Genomic DNA, 14167 nt, shown 5'->3' on the forward strand with positions numbered 1-14167 from the left:
TATTTTGTTGCTGAACCGTGAATACCTGAATATATTTATATTTAATTGCTCCGCATACTCCTATGAATTTACGGAAATTGGCAACAATCTTAATGTTTTTAGACAAAAGCTGTTCAGCATGATAATTATGAACGAATACTGGTCCAAGCACTTAAATGGTCTCCGAAATCACCACCATTCAACTTTCTAGAACTTCTCACCTTCAGATGGCTCACTGTCACCTTGTCAAAACAGCCTATTTGGGTGATTATGTTTTGATTGTCACTGATGCTTTTGAAGGTGCAATCACTAACCCTGTCAGAGTTAATGATTGTTATGCAGCGGATATTCCATTCAATTTATTTCAACGTTGTGACAAAAAGAGAGCTGTGGCAGCAGGGAAAGTTCTTGATCTACCGGTCAGTGTTCATTCCTACCCTCACCTATGGTCATGAAGGCTGGGTCATGACAGTAAGAACAAGATCCAGAGTACAAGCGGCCAAAATGGGTTTCCTCAGGAGGGTGGCTGGCGTCTCCCTTAGAGATAGGGTGAGAAGCATAGTGATTCGTGAGGGGCTTGGAGTAGAGCTGCTGCTCCTTTGCATCGAAAGGAGCCAGTTAAGGTGGTTAGGACATCTGGTAAGGATGCCTCCTGGGCGAGGCCTCCCTAAGGAGGTGTTCCAGGCACCTCTAGCTGTCAGGAGGCCTTGGGGAAGACCCAGGACTAGGTGGAGGGATTATATCTTCAACCTGGCCTGGGAACGCCTCGGGATCCCACAGTCGGAGCTGGCGAATGTGGCTTGGGAAAGGGAGGTTTGGGGTCCCCTGCTGGAGCTGCTCTCCCCGCAACCCGATAACGGATAAGCGGACAAAGATGGATGGACAGGGTGCATCAAACACTACTTTGTTCACCTTCCAAATGGTCTGTGCTTCGTGTCAATGGCAGGAATTGTGGGTTGTCACTTTTCTGCTTGAAAGATGACAATGTCTACCTCATTGCTCATACTGTGTGCCTCATCTACCCTGCAGTGCTCTTCTGGAGGAGCGCTTTTTCCAAGTTGAAGGGTTGTCATTTCAGTTTAGCCCTGGAATACGATGCTCCCGGTGTAATGGAACAGTGCACCTAGGTCACCAACACCAAAATGGAATCTGGAAAAAGGGTCTGCGTGTTGGGTTTCATGTTGTCTGTGACTCACTGCTTTTGGGTGGGTTGGAATACTATATCTAACTCATTTGTATTCAAAGTAGCATGAATGTTGGTCATGAAATGCATGTGAAATAGTAAAACAGTTCTACATACATTTGTTATGTCTGTTTCTGCAGACAGCAGCCTCCTGAAGATTATTGATGGAGCACATTTGGAATGTGTGATAAAAAACCACCCCGTGCTGGTTTCTGTGATGCACCTCCTTCCAGAGAATGTCCTTATATCTGGAAATGAGAACATTCCCGGCCTTGCAGCTTCTTCAACAGGTAAACTTCACATAACTGGGAAAGTGTAAAGTCCAAGATTAACTAATACACTCCCCTACAGTAACAAATGCTCTTTTAAGAGGTTTTAAGATCTTTGACTCCCAATTACTTCTGTAGACGGCCTCTGATGATACAATTAGAGGACTGTAATGATGCTGTGATACTCCTAGATGTGAATATGTGGAACTGCAGTAGTATGAAGCATCATGTGGTTGTGAAAGAGCATGCATACATCAATCTTCTCTGGGCTAATGTCTAAAGGGATAAATGATCAGGAAAAAAAACAACTCACAAAGCAGGAAAGTGGATAAGAATTCTGTCAGTTGGTGTAGATGGCTAGCCGATAAAATTTACAAATTCAATTATTTGCCATAGATTAGATTTACTTTATCAGTGGAAATTTGTCTTTGCTTTCTCCTAAGTACAGCAAGGTCCATCCAATACACAAAAAAAACATAAAAAACAACAAACATACAGCAGTCACATATACAGTATACACATATACACAAAAGTGCAAATGGGCCGGTAGCATTATATAAGTAAATAATAAAAGAGAGCAAATCTAATAAAATGACAAGTGTTCCTTCGTGTGGTCATTTTGCTTTCATTGCATGAATTGCATAGGGAATAAAAGAATCTTGTATACTGTGTGTGCCAGCTGGCCCTTGGGATCCTATATCGACTAAGTTGAGCATCTTAAACTCTGAGTGTAGTGGGTGTGAGGTATCTACAGTTTTATGTTTAGCCTTCCTGTGTGCAGCACTGTCAGATGTATTGCTAAGTTGATTCGGTGACTTTCCAATCACCTTCCCTGCAATGTCATTAACTTTTTAGAGCTTGTTTTTGCTGTTAAATGTGTGAAATGAGAAAATGCTTCCAACCTGAGAAAACTGGTGAGTTGTGCCATAAGTGAGAATTATTTTATAACCCTCCTGATCTGAATTTCAGCTCACCTGTGCCTGTGTCATTTTTCCTTCATCACACCAATTTTGGGTTTTGAGTTTTTTTTATTCACACAACTCTAGTCAGACTACCTGTTGTCCTTTGTTATCACTCATTTGTTCAATATATGATCCCTTCAGACAAGAACAAAAAAATTGGTGTTGTCGGAAACAGTAATGTGTAGGGTGTATATGTTTACTGTGCAGCTCTGTAAAGAACTGGATGAGATTCATACAAACAAGACGCGTAGAATACCAAAGAGGTAAAAAGAATAGTAACAAGCTAATTTTAGCCTAATGTAGCGGAGTAAGAGTATGGTTTATTCTTCACAAATCTACTCAAGTAAAAGTAAAAGTAGAGTGATTTAAAACTACTTCTAGAAGTATCATTTTTTCAAAAACTTACTCAAGTAAATGTAACAGAGTAAATGTAACTCGTTACTACCCACCTCTGCTCTAGAGTCACAGTGAGAGTGAAAGTGAAAGTGTCTCCCCTGTGCTTTCTGACCACGGTGGGAAATCTGTAGCAGGAAAAGTTAACCCTCTCATTGATTTCATGTTGTTCATGAAGAAGGAGAACCTGGAAATGAGCAGGGGGAAATGCAACACTACTTCGTGCACAAGTTGTCCCTATTCAGTTGTCAAAACAAAAGTTTAAGTTCAGAAAAAGGTCACTTAAACACAAGCTAGAGAAATCAGAAGCTGACAACCCAACACTTTCAGCACATATCAGGTGATATCTTCCATGGCATGCTTCAGCAACTACTCACTCTTCTCTTTCCAACTGTTAAAATAACAGACAGGACATTCATCTTGGTACTTCATAGTGGCCTTATTTAGAAACTTAGTTCCATCAGAAGTTGAAAATGTCTGCAGTACTTAGAAAGTAAGTTTGTAAGGGGGAATGTAATGAAGTCTGAAAGTGCCGAGCTATAATCATTGGGAGTCAGTGGGAGGTATGGTTAGCTGGCTAATCCTCTTCATGTTCTGGGGCTGTGAGCAGCACAGACCTAAGCTTCCTTTTAAGACCACAGCCACCGGTTTGATATTCATGGAGAATTCAGAACAGTCCAACTCTGCGCTCCAGAGACAAAGGCTGCAATGAGACACTTGATGGCTACATTACTCTTGAAAAGATTACAATCACACTGGCTATTTTCTCTTTGTTGTGTTTGAAAAGGGCAATTGTGGACTTCATAGGCTTTCCGGATTCATTCATTGGCTGAGATGCTTTCTTCAATCAATTCTGATTCACTTTAAGCCAAGTATCTAAATGGAATACTTTTTTCTTGGATTGTTTGTATGGTGTAAATATTCCAGTAAATTGACATGAGGCAGCTTACAAAAAATCAATGGAGCTGCTGTCTCCCAGCAAAAGTTGTACTCAAATAAATTGAAAATCAAAGAGTGGACCAGTTGACCCTGCAAACATTTGCTGCCAAAAACGGCTGCCAAACAACTCTGGGCTAACCCAAAAATTCATCAATATCATTAACTGTATAGATAGACAACTAATCTAATGGAAATTTAGATAGCTAGCACACCCTTGTCTTCTGCCTCAGTCTCCCAGAGCTGCAAGGTTTCAGTCACTGAGGATGCTAACAGCAGCTAACTGAACTGTTGGGAAACAGACCCAAGCACCCGAGTCAGAACAGCGGCCATTTGTAACGTTAAACCTCTGTTAGCTTTTAGCCGTCTTTACAGTTAGCTAAATTTACCAGACAAAACAGAAATAAGGCACCAAAAGGACAAATACTAATAGCAATTTAAAGATACGGTAGCATTTGATCTGGACGGGAAGGATAACTTTTTTTTCTTCATATTTCTGCATAAATGTCACTAGGAAGCATACCAGTAGAACTATATATTCATATTTGTAAGTGGGATAAATATAAAAGTAAGTGGGATTGTCTGGAATCTGACAATATAATAACCATTATGGTGATATACACTGGCTAAGCAATTTACAAAAATGTCTGTGTTGACATAAATAGTTTACATGAGAATACGTTATTATTTTGGAGACCATGTAGAAATGTTGTGATTTCAAAACCGGATTACTCGGGAACCGCTTGTTTTACTGATGCATGTGTTGAGTGAAGAGTTTGTGAAATATTTCACAGAGAGTAATGGGTGTGCAGAGATCAATGCATAATGTCAATATGATAACATCTTATGTAGGCCACGTTCTCATTAGGGGCTGAGCCCCCCTAAAGGTCTGATCCTAGAATCACCCCTGCTGCTGTTTCATACTTGTACTCCACTACACCTCAGAGGGAAATGTTGTACTATTTACTGAACTACATTTATCTGAAAGATTTTGTTTTATTGCTTCAAGCTGGGCTTGTTTCTGCAACAGCTAATTGAGTATCGGATATAATAAAAACTTTTGACAATTTTTTTTCCTTTGGCATTGATCCAGTATTAAACAGGATTGCTGCAGTTGGCAGCAGCGAAGCAAGCTACAATGTTAGTTAATAGTTAATTGTCCAGCATGTTTCTACGTTCAGAAAAGTGCTTGTTTTGCTACTGACAGACTGTCAGACAGACTGACAGACAGATTCATATTCTAAGTGTCTGACAACATTATGGAAATGATTTCTAAGGATTTCTAACAACCTTTCTGTTTAAGATTAAGATCCTTTTTTAAAACATAAAAAGTTTGCAAATTGCGTTCGCTAAACCCACCAGACTCCATGTAAATAATCAGTTATTTTAGCATTGTAAAATATGGCATTCTAAAACATTTCTGAGGTTGCAGCGCTTGCTCTGGCTGTCTTGAGCCTGCGCGTGTAGGGTGTGCAACTATAGACTGCGTTTGGTCAATGTTTTCTTTTTTTTTTGTTCCAATTTCGGGTCTGTCAGTCACAGTGAAAACCAAGGACATTTCCGTAGATAGATCCAGCCTAAGTTGGAAGGGGTGTGTCGCGATTCTGCCTTTTTACTCCGCGACACAGATGCTTTGACGCTGATGTTGACACTACTGATAAAGTATCAAGGAGAAGTTCAGCTCACTTCAGAAGGTGCACACACACACACACACACACACACACACACACACACACACACACACTTGGCTTGGCGATTACAATGTATCAATTCATGCATTTTCCACTTGACCTCTCTTTTTAGGTTTCTAGAAGAACTTCTTTGGTTCCAGTTTAAATGTCCTAGGGTTGATGGAAAATGTCTGGGATCTTAACAAAGCAATATACTAAAATATGCTTCACAAGTTGTTTCACACATTTATTACACTAGATGGCCGTTTTCCTCTACAGTAGCCCCAAAAAAACAGACCTTTTCTGAATTGAAAGTAAAATTAATGGACCACATGAAGAGAATGCTCGTTTTAGACCCAGAAGTGATCTTAATATGATATGATCATGTAAATGTCATGGCTTGTTGATATGTTGATTCTATGTTTGTACTGTCATCAGGAGATGCTCTGCTGAAGCCTCATCTGCTCAAAATGCTGCCCTTCACCCTGAACAGACTGTGCATCTCCCTCCAGCCATCCCTGGAGAAGTTTGAGAGCCAGCTGCTGCAGCTGATCAATGCTGACTGTCATAACACAGTAAGGCCAGGCTTCCATAACACACGCAACCTTGATAGTCCATGCATTGAAACATTAGGGACAGTTACAGTGTCACGAGATGTGTGCGACCACGTCCAATCACCTTTGGTCCATATTCTTACACAGTGAGTCTACATCTCAGAATGGATGTTCTATTGAGAAAAATTAACTACAGATACACTGTGAATGGAAATATAGAAGTAATCACACTTGTAAATCAAATATGTCTGTTCGTCAACCTACTTCCTTTAAGTGTGTATGGTGTGCTTACAAGGGAAAAACAAATCCCCTTATCATTTTTTGGTATAAATTCACACGCATCTTGAAAGACTCTGAGGTGATTGTTTACTACCTTCCTTCAAATTAAAGATGGCCACGATGGCCTTGACACAACTCTGCTCAGATTATTCTCTCCAGCTTGATGCCTTTCTTTATCTCACTTTCCTTTCCTTTAGCAAGCACAAGCCCCTTTACAGCTGCTGCTGCAATTTAGGGAACATTGCCTCCCAAACTAAATGGAGCTTATCTATTCTCTTCTCTATTCCTCGTCTACAGAAACCCAGATGGTTAACCGTATTTGACAGGTGCAACTACGGACGAGCAATTATTTGTACAGTGGCTTTTCACAGGCCCTATCTGTTCACTTCAGCCTAAGTGAGATGTGTCTTTTGTAGGGAGGAGAATTGATATGACAATGCTGCCATTTGGGTGTTTAGAGTGTATTGAGTGGAGAAAATGGGAGGTACTAGTGCCTCTGCCTTGTACATTTATACAAAGTGTAGCAAGATGGAATAACTGCAGAAACATTTGTATTAGGTTACCCGCAGGTGGCTTACGTGCTTATTTTGATGGATAAGTGAAGAATTGAAACGCCTCTGCCATTAAAGTGTTTGAAAGTTTCTACTGTAGAGTTAACAGTGAAAAATAATTATTTCAGTGCTATGCAATTATATTGCAGTAATCTTTTGAGAATTGTGTGGATTTGGAAAATCAAAAGAATAAGATTATGATTCTTTATACTTTTTTAAACAGAATATCAGCAGTTGTTATATTAGAACATTGAAAAAGATTAATTGGGCTTTCACCCCAAAACATTTCAAAAATATTTATTTAAAACAGGCATTTACAACAGAACATAGCAAGCCCATAGCAAATTGTGACCAGTACTAAATTACCTGTGAACAGTCACAAAAAAAACTTGAAATGCAAATCAAAGGAAAAAAAAAAAGCCATAATGTGGACTATTTTACGACATTTTACAGCTACTCCAAATACAAAATAATTGAATGTGTACGGGCCTTGCATTCTTTTTATGCTGGTCTATGTGCTCTTTGTCGCCAACACACCTACATAATATATTGTTGGTCATTGGTTCCAGTTCAGTCCCGTTATTATTAGTTATGATTTTTGCTGTATTTGTGTGCACTGACACAAATAAAATAAATTAATTAAAGGGGCTTTGTGGAGTGTTCTTGTAAACAAACAATTGTTATCTTCACGTTTAGTGTTACTCACCAGAGAAAATTGCATGTATCCTTCTAAAAGGTCTAAAAGTGCATTGAGTGCATAAAACAATTATTTTAAATCCAGTGTTGTTTACATCGTTTACTTCTTCCCTGCCATTGATGGCACATTGTAGCATCTCTCTGAGTGTTACCGCCACCTGTTGATCAGTGGACTACTGGGACACTATTGGCAGGACTATATCAATCTAACCGTGTGTGCATGTACTGTATGTATCCTCGTAATGATTAACAAAACTAGGACTTTTCCGTGCTACGGAAAATTGTTCCGTAGCACATCTAGAGGTCTATACGCCACAGGGTATTCCCTTTAATTCACTTTAGTATATTATTAAGTGTCTCTGCCTCGGGCCACCATCAGACCCCTATTAGAGGGCGCTGTCCTTCTAGAATTGCCCACAGACCCCTGGGGATAGAGCCAGTTCTTCAGGGATTTGCAAGCCTATATCAAATTAGTTATGTTCATAAGGGAGACTTCATGGAGAATCAACCCTCCTTAATGTTCCGTGCTGCCATGCACCAGTGCAGTGAGTCACAAACTGCCGTCATGGCAGAGAAGCAGGAATTTTCTCTGGAAGGGCCCAGTGCAGATTATGTGACCAAAAAAAGAGAGAGAGAGGAATGAATGCCTTAATTATTAAATGGACACACAAAAATCAAATTTAATAGTTTGCCCTTACATTTGCTGAGGCACATTTTGTACTCCCAAAGGTACGAACTCTTTTTTTAACTGATCAGGCTTTTGCATTTTGGCGAATGGTTGAAGCCCTTGTAATGGATTACATATAGTACTATTAGTACATAGTGTACATACAATATATTGTCAAAATACAGAGTCAGAGTATATTTAGGCATCAATAAAAACAACACTGGCTAGCACCAGATTAACCGTGGTGCTTGAAGGAAGTGTACTGTATGGCTGATTTAAAAAAGACATCAGTTTTTATCTACTCTTCCTGGTGGGATGTCTAATGTTTCCAGTGTGTTTTGGGTCTGCCCTCAGTTTTGGGGAAAGTTTCACAAATTTCCCGTTATTTTTATCAACGTCCACATGTGTTGCATTTGGATTGTTTGGATATTCCCTTGTGAAATTAAGTATAGTAGTGGGTTGTGGCAGCACTTACAATACTGATAATATATTGTACGTGAGCCAGTATCTAATAAATTCAAACAATGGAAATGAGGCTACAACTTTGTCTCCTTTTTCTAAGGTAGGTGACATGGTAGCATGAATAATTATTTCATCTTGGCATCACAGCTATTATATATTTTTACTTGTGCGATATTCTTTGAAGGTCTTCACAACCAGCCTAAGTTGCGTAGATCAGTTAAATGTTCCAGGCTTTTATAACTTCAGTGGTGTGACGACATTCTCATGTCTGCGAGAGGTGTTAATACATGCAGAAGTCAGCTTGATTGCAGATTTTAATTAAAGGGTGCTGGGTGTGTGTGTGTGTGTGCATGCGTGTGAGAGAGAGAGAGAGAGAGAGAGAGAGAGAGAGAAACAGACCCAGAAAGAAAGTTTGTGTGATCTATGTGTGACCTTTAAAAGTGTGACTCCAGCTGGATTGTCATCAAGCTGTCTCGGAAGTGATGCTGACACCTCACCTGCCAACTTAGTTTTACCGTTGTGTGAGGGAATATTTCTGTGTGTGTGTGTGTGTGTGTGTGTGTGTGTGTGTGTTTGTGACTCCATGCTGGCATGCCTGTGCTTAAACTGGTATCAAGGCAGAAATGGAGTGAAAAAAATCAAGAGGATTGGGGTGGTGGATGAATGTACAGTGCAGCATGAGACGAATCCTTTATGCTGGCTGCTAGTCTGACATACCGTCTTCACATAATCTCCCCATAAGTACTGCTATTTTTAGCACACAAACTACCACAGTGTGACTCCTTCTTTTTACAGTCCACTTTCCCATAAATCATACAGCCAGTGCCCTAGTTGATGTGCTTTTCATATGAACTACTGTAGCTACTTTCCATAGCTTCATAGTGCACTTAAATGAGCACTAGGCTAATTTGAACTGTGGTTTTAAACGTTTCTGAATGCAATCTCAACCTCCCAGTTTAAAAATACCACTATTTATTGTTAGGGTTGTTTTAACAAGTCTGTCTTCTCCAAGTGAAGCTAGAGGCAACGTCACCTAAAATGACCTGTATCAACAGTTCACCTAAACATCAAATAAAATATATACCTCTTGATCAAAGGGCCTGAGATCTTGTCAGAAATGACGTAACATCTTGATTAGTGATCAAACGACTTGGGAACACAGAAGACGATGAATAGGAGGAGAGAAACAGGCGGGGACCAATGCCGTACCGCAGGCAGAACAAAACGCCTTAGGCTGATATAATGAATGGAGAAAGAATCTGGCAACAAAGCTCCAGGAAGTTTTCATTTGTCCTAAAAGAAGAAAAACTCACTCAAAGTAGGACTGCCCCTGTGGACGTGGTACTATAAAAAAGACAAAGGAGGTTGTACATTTCTGAAATAGCAGGCGTCTCGCACATTCTTCTCTAAGGACACCGAGTTTGGCTGCACCTTCGAATATGCCAGCTGAGTGCCTTCTCCTTATCATTATTAGACCTGTAACCACTGTAACTGAAGCAGTGCAAAGGAATGTGGTTTAATGCACTCGGCTCACATCAAATATTCATGAAATGCAGGTCTTCGTAATGATTGACGATACAATGATTAGACGAAATAGACTGCGACTGGTTATAGGCCCTATAAGTCAGAAGAGACAGAGTGCACAGTGGTTGAAGGAGAAGAGATAGATTCATAAACTTTAAAAGTCTGAGTCACTGCTTATTTTCTCTTTTTTCCTCTGTTGAAGTAATGTATACAGTGAATCTGACCAAAATGAACAAAAGACCTCTAAGAGACACTTATTAACACTGTGGGAGGCACAGAGCTGATATCGTATGATTACCTTCCATCAATCATTAGTGGGAACTATTGCAAGTTTTGATTGTAAGTCTTTTTGAAGTCACTGCACCTTTTATCACAGCAAATGCCAAGTCTCTGATTAAGATTCAAGCAAAATTTCAATTTTTGTGATCTGTAAATGGAATTTGTATTTCTCACAAACCCTCGTGTGACAAGGGTTTTTAAAAGTCTAGTGCAAGAAAAATCCCACATCCCGGTGACATGGCATTGTTTAACAAAAGGGAGATTCTTCTTCTTTCATCTTAAATATAACTACCACTTGGGAATTCAGCCCTTCCCTTAGGCATGACCCTTTTTATTATCCGAATAAAATAAGATCAACTATATTGATTCTACAAAGAGAAATTAAACTGCCAGGATCAAAAATCATTGATTGCACGCCATCAGGGCCTGCAACATGGGCTCTCAATGCGGGTGCAGGTGCTCAGAAAAAATGGGGTCATTACAATGAAAGTGCTTTTCTGTCACACTACTGTGCACTGTTATTGTTTCTGTTATGGAACATGTCAATAAAAATGTCAATAGAAATTTACGCAGGCAAATAGACAAAGTGTAATAAAATAAACACCTAAAGGTGTATTTTTTTTTGATGTTTTCTATCCACTAGTCTAAAAGAAGACATGCAAAATAGCCCACAGTCTCAAATTCAATAGTGCATGGCTGTAGTGTCTTGCCTTTAGGTTATGATAAAGCATGTTTGTGTCCTGTTGGACCATACCAGCATTACGGGTTTCTTTCCAAGTGGAACCAATTAATGATGTGCTCGTGGTGGTGTAATATGAAAGTGGCATACGTTACATTGTGCTTAGGGACAAGTGGTATGAGGAGGGAAATAGGAAGGCAGTAGAATGAGTGTGTTTGACTTCATATTTTTGGTTGTGAATTATGGGAGTGTTTCAGCAGTATAGGCCAACAGTGATTTATCAGTGGAAGCGCTGTGCCAGTTAAAATCTGTTAAGGAGTAGGGGAGTGGGAGGATGAGAGCGGCATGCTAATGATGCTGCCACTGTTTCTTGCCATGGATGACTCACCCTCAATATGGGGGAGCTAAGATCCACTGTGTGGGTAGCAACAAATACACACATAAACACACACACACACACACACGCACATCTTGACATATATGCAGATGTGTAGGTTGGTGTCCTGACTGCTGAATTGTCAATTGGTTAAAACATGAAGATAAGTTAACAGCCATCTAGCATTCTAGCATGACTATGTGAAAGATGTGTGATTGTCACAAAAAGTTAGAGAAGATTGATTCTTTTATTTGCTCGTTTTCAAAGAGAAACATTCCAGAGTTGTGTAACTCACTTGGTAATTGGTTTATACAAAACTCATGTGGGACATAATTTCATGTGGATTCTCTCTCTCTCTCTCTCTCTGTTGCTCACACACACACACACACACACACACACACACACACACACACACACACACACACCTCTTGAGATGACAGTTTCCATCTGTAGAGTTATTATTACCTTTTACAACAGCCTACAGATTGATTTCACAAAGTACTGACACAAAAACTTACTGTTGAATAGCTGACGGCTTCTATGGTGCCGAATAAAAAAGAAAATCTACTTTGAAAGAGGTATGAAGCACCAAACCTGTTTTTAGTAGGGCTGTCAAAAGGAACCCGATAATAATATAATATTGAGTTAACGCAAATTCCTTTTAAAGCCACAATTGTTTTTGACGTGTGACTAACGCTTGCCATTTTGTGCGTTCCATTGTTGGGATTTTTTAGAATATGCATAAATGTCACAGTGAAACAACCAAATAAAATGGTGGAAAATACATAGAGTGCACTATGTAGTAAATAGGGAGGGATTTGGTACACAGCCTTAGGTCGTCACTAGTAAACTCCAACCAAAGTGCTCCTCAGATTATCTTGCCTTCAAGTATGGCCGTTCTAACAATTAGTTCTTAGCAAGAGCACCTACACTACCGGTCAAAAGTTTGGGGTCACTTACAAATTTCCATTTCACTCCATTATAGACAGGATACCAGCTGATCTGGGTGGGTGGCTGATCTTTAATGCAATATCTACATTTCCCATTATCAGCAACCATTCATCCAATGTTCCAAATGCTCATTTTGTTTACTAATCTGATATTATTTTAAAAAACTAACTAAGAAAACATTAAACAACCCTTTTGGAATTATGTAAGCCCATAATGTAATCTGGAAACTGCTGCCCTGGTTAAAAAAAACAAGGCAACTGATCTCAGCTGGGATTCTGTCTATAATGGAGTCCAATGGAAATGTGTGAGTGACTCCAAACTTTTGACCGGTAGTGTACATGTTTGAAGTCTTCTGGCAGTCTAAATGCTGATTTGAAGGTTTCTCATCTTTGAACATGAACATTCTGGGCAAATCAAATGTGTGGTGGATGGCGGGGTTATGGCATGAAAATGATCAATAGTCATCAGTTATGCTGCAGATTAAAAGTATTTACAATATGGACAAATCTTTTTAATAAAGTTTTTGCTAATCAATTAAAATATAGACAACAAATGTTTTAAAATACTCATCATAGTTATCCCGTAGTGGTGACATCCGCAAATGTTCTTCAAATTCTTTTGTCTGACCAGCAGTCCAAAACCCAAAAGTATTGTTACTCTTGTCTCTGTTCGATCATGCACTTCCGCGTCCCATGTGAATGGAATCGGATATTACAGTATTGGTAGCAGGTCTCAGGTTTCAGATAAGCGTATTGAGACTTCTGACCTTTTTATTGATCAGTGCGACTAAGCCCTGTCACGGCCATTTATGAAGTCCCTACTCAGTGATTACAGGCTCAAGAATCATTTTATGTCCCAGTTGAAGCTATTAAAGAGAGCTTGCACGCTCATTTCATCTCTTGCCCTTTGAGCACAAAAGAAATAACCTTCAGAAACTAATTTATCCTCCTCTAAAAATCTACTCATTTTCTTCATCTTGCACAATGAGGCAGCTGCCGCCTGCTCTTCATTTCTCTTCCAGCTGCTATTATTTCTAAATTCACTCCAAATGACTTCTTTCATTTTCAGCAGTTCAATTTTATTCAAATGACAGTGTCCCCAACCATATCAATTTTGCTTACTAATATGTCCTCCTCACCCCTCCGTCACCCACTGTCTCCCCCCAGCAGTTGGACTGGTAAATTGAATCCAAGAGAATCTCTGTTGTTTAATCTTTGACGAGGATTGCGCTTTCCAGGTGTGTGTCATCTGTACTTGAGAGGTTTCTGTGTTGTTTTATTTTTGATTAAAATTCAGATGAGGGAAGAAAGAAAAGAAAAAAACACACCCTCCAAAATAAAACAAGACTAAAATGTGGAGTTAATACCATTCATGTGGAGTGGAATCAAACACTCTTCAGCAAACATTACGCCCTACAATACTTCACCAAACTATATTTTCTGTAGACTTCTTCTTCTTCTTCTGTAATTGGCTTTGGCTTGCTCTTGATGCACTGCAGACTAACAGCCATGAAAGAAACCATCACAGATTAAAGTGATGCACTGGCTGTAATACATTTTCTCTTTGTTTTCCAACAGGAAATGAATGGTTGAGCAGAATGTTTAGTTTCCCTTTTACAACGCCCACACTAGGGTGACTCGTCTAATTGTGAGATTAAAAAAACACCACCATCTCTTCCCTTAAAACGTTGCTTTTGTTTATTTTGTTAACAAAGCTCTGAAACAAACTGCCTCCAAAAGCATGCAAATGAGTCCTGC

The 14167-nt window shown here is 39.5% G+C and overlaps 1 protein-coding gene across 4 annotated transcripts in view; it reads left to right on the forward strand.

Annotated features, from left to right (window-relative positions):
* Positions 1 to 14167, forward strand: part of nphp4 (nephronophthisis 4) — a 143056-nt gene that overhangs the window by 30996 nt on the left and 97893 nt on the right. For all 4 annotated transcript variants that reach the window (XM_034875512.1, XM_034875515.1, XM_034875513.1 and 1 more), the window contains 2 exons: positions 1303 to 1452; positions 5831 to 5967. In XM_034875512.1, coding sequence (XP_034731403.1) covers positions 1303 to 1452; positions 5831 to 5967 — 287 coding nt within the window. The remainder of the gene's footprint in view (positions 1 to 1302; positions 1453 to 5830; positions 5968 to 14167) is intronic.

The sequence above is a fragment of the Etheostoma cragini genome, chromosome 7 (genome assembly GCF_013103735.1).
Source record: "Etheostoma cragini isolate CJK2018 chromosome 7, CSU_Ecrag_1.0, whole genome shotgun sequence".
NCBI classification, from domain to species: domain Eukaryota; kingdom Metazoa; phylum Chordata; class Actinopteri; order Perciformes; family Percidae; genus Etheostoma; species Etheostoma cragini.